The following is a 6,531-nucleotide window of genomic DNA, read 5'->3' as shown; positions in this document are numbered from 1 at the left end:
GAGATATTTTTGGCAAAAGAAACGTCTTTTATTTACCCATGTGATTTTTATCATGATCAAGTTAATGAACATAATATACATCTGACTCAGAGACACGTTAATCACAGTGTGTAAAAAGAACAGTGTGTAAAATCTGGATCACTCAAAGTGTTGGCACACGTCGGCATTTTGGGATGAAGTGGGTAAAATCCAGTGGAAAGAAAGCTTTTCTGTGGCGATAGCAGTTTGAAACATTCAAATATATACAGCAAAAGATTGAGAGTCATCACCTTCTCCAGCTGCCTTTTATAAATATAAATAAAACATCACAGCAAAAATGTCTAGCACAATACAACAGACAAGAGACGGGGAGCTACAGTTTGATAAGCAGAGTGAACAGTAGAAAAAACTGGCGGATGCTAACTTACACGTACATCTCCACAGAGTCTTTGAACTCTTACAGGCTTTGAGTCTTTGCTTAGCAAAGCTAGATATTGAAAGTCTGTTCCTTACAACCATTTCCTTATTTATCAGCAGGTTTAGTTCTTAATAAGCAGTATCATGTGGACTGTAAGTGATTTTCAAACATCCTTCTTTAAGTAGTTCCCAGCTGACTGAAGGAAAGCAGTGTGATTTGTACTTTTAGTCGCACAAACAAACCACACCACTTATTCAGTTGGCATCCACAGACAGTTAAATAAAATCAGTTTGAGACAGTTCGGCTGCTTTATAACAGGGCGATGGGCTTGCTGTTGGCTGGTGCACCCATGTACTGTGAAGTCAGGGGGTCCTGGGAGGTGTAGGAGGTGTAGAGGCCCGTCACCTGCACATCTGACAGCGGCAGGTTCGCTCCAGTGGAGACCGGAGGAAGGTTGGCTGTTCCCAAGTCACAGTCTGATAGTCGGAGGGGTGAGTTACTGAAGGTACCCAAAGCATCCAGGTTAAAGCTGTCGTCCTTCATTTCCTCCCACAGATTACCTAAGCAGATAGATGGGAGGCTTAGTGTTCCGTCATAACACTTAAATATATACCAAACAAAAAAATATCACCTAAACATTTATTTACCTTGAAGGGCAAAGTCCATGATGCTAGGGTCCAGTGCGTCCACCTCTGTGTGCGTGTCCCCGTGCACGCTGTAGAAGTCGTCCGGCGGCTTGCTGGACTGCTGGGTGAGGGGACTGTGGGAAAGGTCAGGGACCGTGTGCAGGGGGGGCGTCTGGGCCGGGGCGGGGGACATGGGGCCCAGGCGAGCTTGAGCCTGGAGCTGGGCCTGAAGCTGGTGGTGCTGGTGCAGGGGCAAACAGGGCAGGGACAGCGTGACTATAGGCTGAGGCTGCATCTGGGGTGGGACGGTCAGCGGGAGGCCGGTCGGACAGCTCGGCAACCGCGTCATGCCGGGCTCTAAAACCTTCCGTCGGCAGTTCTCCGGACGGTCTGTGATCAGTTTGTCCAACTCATCTGCAGGAGAAACACAGATTATTAGTAAATAAAGTTATTGATTTTAGGGCAGATGACCTTTTACATTCAACAAACTAAGAGTCTGACCAGGGTTAGCCATGCTGCGGCGAATGGCTGGAAGGTCCTTGCGCTTCCACTTCTGCATCTCTTCCTCCATCTTGTCAATCTTTGCAGGGTTCAGCGCCCACAGACAGCCCTTACGGGAGGAGCTGCTCGTCTTGTTCTCCACTTTCTCAAAACATTTGTTTAAGGACAGATTGTGTCTGACCGAGTTCTTCCATCCATCAGGTGCAGTCTGCAGGGAGAAAAGTGTATAATAAATCCAATTATTCATCTCCATGCAACCCCTCTTTTTATTGTATTGTTTAATATTTATCGGGAATCGAACCTTGAAATAGGGAAAGTGTTCCTTCATAAAGCTATAGATCTCACTGACAGGGAGGCTGCCAGTTTTGCTGTTCTTCAGAGCCATGGCAATCAAACAGCTGGAAAAAACACAAAACAATTCTTTATTTAAACATTGTTCAAAGTGAATTTATCAGTTTTATATACAGCTAGATGAGTGAGGTCTGACCTGTAGGAGTAGATAGGCTTGGGGAAAGACTTGGGCTGCAGCTCCTGGTCTTGTGGAGCCAGGCGAGGTTGTGTGAATAGACTTTGGTTGTTGAAAGAGACATTGCTATAAAGCCCACCGGTTGAACACTATGATAACAAGGAGAGAATAATTAGAGGTCCATCCAGGAAATCACCACAAGAAGCAAAGGAAAACCATCAACTCAGCAAAAACAAAAAATAAGAATATCAGCCCAGGACTGAGACTGGCTCAGGGCTGTAAGCATTACACAGTATTTAAAGGACTATCATTCATACTGTCAATCTAATCAGGCTCTGTATCAGGTTAGAGTTTTGTACCTGTTGTCCAGTTTGGGTGAGAGAGTACACCTGCTGGGGTGTGGGCTGGTAGACTGAGGTAGGGCACTGGTACCCTGGAGAGGGCATCCCATTCATGGAGAATGGAGACATCTGTGATACACATACAGGAATATTTAAGAACAAGCGATATATCCATCATAATCACATAAAAACACAGATGTGTTTTATTTTTTTTGCTTTGCATTGAGAACTCACACTTCCGCTGTGCGTGTTGATGATGCTGATGCCCAGAGGGCTGTGCTGCATGTTGCTCTGGAGGTGGAGCATGGAGCCCTGACCCGCTGTCATCGTCATGCTGCTGAGCTGAGCTGTGAGGGGGAGCAGACGGACTTGTGTTAGATTAAAGGTTTACGGTTTTTTTAAGTTTGAAGTTGTTGGATGTAGCTTACAACAGTAGCATAGTACTTAGTGATTGTGGTTTGAGATGAGATAACTATTTACAGACTTTAAGGTTTCTTTACTCTGCAATTAAACTGTTTATCGTAATGTCTTCGGTTTGGTGAGGTAAGTGATCATTTAATTATCTTGAAAACACAATATAATGGTACATTTTTTTTTCTTCTAAGTATAATTGTTTGCACTTTTGATCTCAATATTACAGTGAGCAAAAACTCCTGTAATTCCCAGTCTTGTCTTCTCATTGGTGTTTATCTTTCAGGATATTTTACAAAACCGTCCTCATATCCAGAAGAATCCAGCCGTCCTGATTCATCCAATCAGAGAGATGCTGCAGTTTTTGAATGTTGCACTGTCCCCTCCCTGTCACCTCACCTGTCTGTTGCTCCAGCAGGCTGCCCTGGGATGGCCCGTTACTGTGGCCTCTGCTATCAGCCATCTGCTGTAGACGGGGCACATCCACAGAGGTGAGCCATGACAGAGACTGTAGGTCCCCAGGGAGGTCCTCCTCCCTCAGCTGGGAGGGGTCCGTGGTCAGAAGCCTTCAGGAGAGAGGGAGGAGGAGGGGGTGGGGGGGTTAACACGGCTGTTGGCTCAGACACACAAAGTGGAATTTAAATCTAAACACTTGACAAAACATTTAGTCCTTTTAAAAAGTCAAAAACCACTGTAATGAGTTTGAATATGAGATGAAAGCTGCTCGGCCGAGCCGTGTATGAGCCGTGCAGTCCAGGATTTACCATAAGAAGATTAACTACAAGTGTTATTTAGCAGTGACAGTCTTAATCAACAATGAGGGAGTTAAACAAGCTTTCCATTCAGAGTAAATCATCTGTTCAGATTGTTTGTTGTCTTCTAGGAGTGGCACACTGATCTTTGTTTATCTCTCTGCTAAAACGTGATGAATACAAATTTGAAACAAGTTACATAAATTAAAAAATGCAATTCATTTTGTAGAAAAAATATGTCTCAGTTCAGATTATTTTTCAATCCATAATTTAATTAATTTCTGCTATAAAGTATTTAAAATGGCTTATTTCTGTTTAACCAGTGCCGTGCCAGCACCAATCAGCTTTCAGTCACTACGTCTTTTATGTGGCGAGCCTCGACAAGAAAGAAATAAAAGAGAGGAATCCTCTTGAATCCTCTCCAGTCTTCCCTTCACACACACACTTACTGTGTAAGGGTTTAGTAATTGGTGTCGCTATGACAACACGTACTATTCAGTTACTTTTCAGGGTCTGTGGATAGTGTAGGAGGAGACCCCCCCCTCATGCACACACACCAAATCTCCTATTAAAAAATCAACCGTGTGTCAGGTGATCAGGATCTGGCGTTAACCATTGGCTGAATCATAAGTAAACAACGCATGAGATGGTTTGAAACATGGGACAGCAGCACATGTTGCCTGCAACAGTTGGCCCTGTCTATTGAAAAATGATCACCTATTGTGTCCCAAACGACAAATCTGCCCAGTGGCACGTGGCTCTATTGTCTTCCCCAGACCCTTCCTTGATTGTCTCTGTCGTTTCTTTTCTTTCCCCGGCCCTTGCATTAATCTGTTGGAATGACAGCCCTCACATAAGAGGGACAAATAGGATACCATCTGCTTCCCTGTCCCTTTCCAGCCTCTGTCCTCCCTGCCGCCCCCAACAGCCCCCCTACATCACCCCCACCCATTCCCCCCTAGTCCTCCCTAAACGGGGAAACCAACGGAGCCTCAGGCCAGGGGTAGTGCAAATGTAGTTTGAGGTCAGGGCTGGGTGTCTGCCGTCTGAATGAGTGACATCATTGCAGCCAGGAATCAGCAGCACACGTCCTCAAACGCATCGTATGAGCCAGTAATGATTTGGAGTGATGGTCTTTTTTTCTAGCAGGTGGCATTGTAAAGTTAAACACCCTGCAGACTGAGTATCTCAGCTTTCAGATTGGTGTAACTTTCTCAGACTGACTAGTTATTTAGCTTCTTCTCTGCAGTTATTTTTTTCTTAATGTCTGATCAAATTTTGTAATAATCAAGCAAATGAATCTAAGAGTCTATGACGGATTGAATGAATTTTCTTCTTGTCTAGTATTAAAAAAAGGCACCACAACAGGTTGAAAAAACTGTTTTTATACAGTTTCCATTCACAAATCTATTTAAGGATTCTACATAATTATCCATTATACATGCTTAATACACGCTGATATAAACTATGAAGATACAACCGACTGGGCGGTATTCCCACCTCCCCTCCTCTCTCTACCAGCAGCATAGAAATTGTTCACTGATGCAAAACATGTTGAGCTGGTGTCTCCATGTATCATCCCAGCCTTCCCAGAGGTTCAACAACACTAAATATTGCACCGCCTCCCTCTTTTTCTCCCTCCTTCCTCCCTCCTTTTCTAATTGGGAGCCACTTGTGCATACTGGTGACCCAGAGCGCCCCGTCTCCCCCTGAGCCGGCAGGCCAAGAGGCTCAGGCTCTCCGTGTGCCGACAGCGGGAGTGTAAACAGAGCTGATGGTTTCTGACAGATCCATTCAGACTGAAAATCATTTATTCTTCAGGATTTTTTTTCATGAAACCCCCCATGCACAAAAAGAGCTGTCCATCTACCTTTAGATGAAACGTAGTGGGGTTAGGCAATTTGTTCCATGACCATTTTGGAAACACCTTAAAGGGTTTGATTTATAAAAAATATGCCTTTTATCTATTGAGGCGTCTCAGGCTTGATCCTGAGTGTTTTTGACAGCATGCAACAGAAAATAACACATAAAGTGTGAGAAGATTATGTAACTGTTTGTCCTTAAATATTAAAGCAGAAGTTTTACCTGTAGTCCTGTGGAGACGGATGATGCCCGGCATTCTCAATTATTCCTGACATCCTGGATGTAATTCCACCTTCTATCATTTCCTGGGATATGTGGTACCTCTGCAACAAAATAAATAATACAGACTTTAGGTTTTGATCCCAATAAGTCTTTCAACTGAAATAATCAAGCATTGTAGAAATCAAATATTAACTTTAAATAGTGTCTTCTTTAGAAAGTATACATGGTGGAGCAACTTGTGCTATTTCTGAATATATAGCTAAAATTGCTCCGAAAAAAGCTAACACTTTACACTTAAATTTGAATGTATAAGAATAAACACATTTAAACATTTAATAACTATATTTAGCATCAGCATGTCTTTGTTGTAACTGCAGCTCTTTAACACTTTGAATGATTTTTGTTTCCTTAACTCTCATTTCACAAAAACACTAAAAAGATTAATAAAGCTGGTGTTTAAGAATACGAATTCAGTTCAAATGTAAACATAACAGTTTGCTAACAATAACATTAACTCGGCTAAGGTTTAAATGGCTTATCATTTAGCACGGCTTGATAAGGATTACAAATAACTCTAAAATCATAAAAATGCGAATATCCTCATAAAAAAGCAACTATTAAATAAAGACTATACTGCAGAAAGAAAGAAATAATTTTAAAAAATACCTGTTTTGGATGATATTGAAGAATATGTGAGCCGGTCGCGAGCCCCTGTACTGTATTTCTCTGTGCTGCACTTGATTCTCCAAAAACCGTTTTTAAATTTCCCTCTCTGGAGCTGTCCGGCGCTCTGACATGCGCAGTAGAGACTTCAGCAGAGCTCCCAGTCGCCCGGGGGGCAGGAGGGTCCCATGAGTTTGACAGCTGCTGTTAATGCAGTGCCTGTTAACAGTCCCGACAGCATCCACACTTCACACAGCAAGGGAAGAAGTACTGATGCGAAGACTTGATT

General features: G+C 43.1%; 1 protein-coding gene across 1 annotated transcript; it reads right to left on the bottom strand.

Moving 5' to 3' along the window:
* Positions 1–706: 706 nt before the first annotated feature.
* On the bottom strand, positions 707–5,659 carry foxn4 (forkhead box N4). Its single transcript, XM_069683564.1, has 9 exons — positions 5,580–5,659; positions 3,142–3,308; positions 2,566–2,678; positions 2,350–2,460; positions 2,012–2,139; positions 1,826–1,922; positions 1,525–1,732; positions 1,045–1,437; positions 707–957 (listed from the first exon to the last, which is right to left on the bottom strand). Exons 1-9 carry the CDS (start codon positions 5,657–5,659, stop codon positions 707–709), a joined length of 1,548 nt encoding a protein of 515 aa, XP_069539665.1.
* Positions 5,660–6,531: the final 872 nt, after the last annotated feature.

This window comes from Semicossyphus pulcher, unplaced genomic scaffold (assembly GCF_022749685.1).
Source record: "Semicossyphus pulcher isolate SPU_LCO1_2020_fin unplaced genomic scaffold, fSemPul1.0.p SCAF_6, whole genome shotgun sequence".
NCBI classification, from domain to species: Eukaryota; Metazoa; Chordata; class Actinopteri; order Labriformes; family Labridae; genus Semicossyphus; species Semicossyphus pulcher.
The sequence above is the reverse complement of the archived record's forward strand: the minus strand, read 5'-3'. Positions and strand labels throughout refer to the sequence as shown.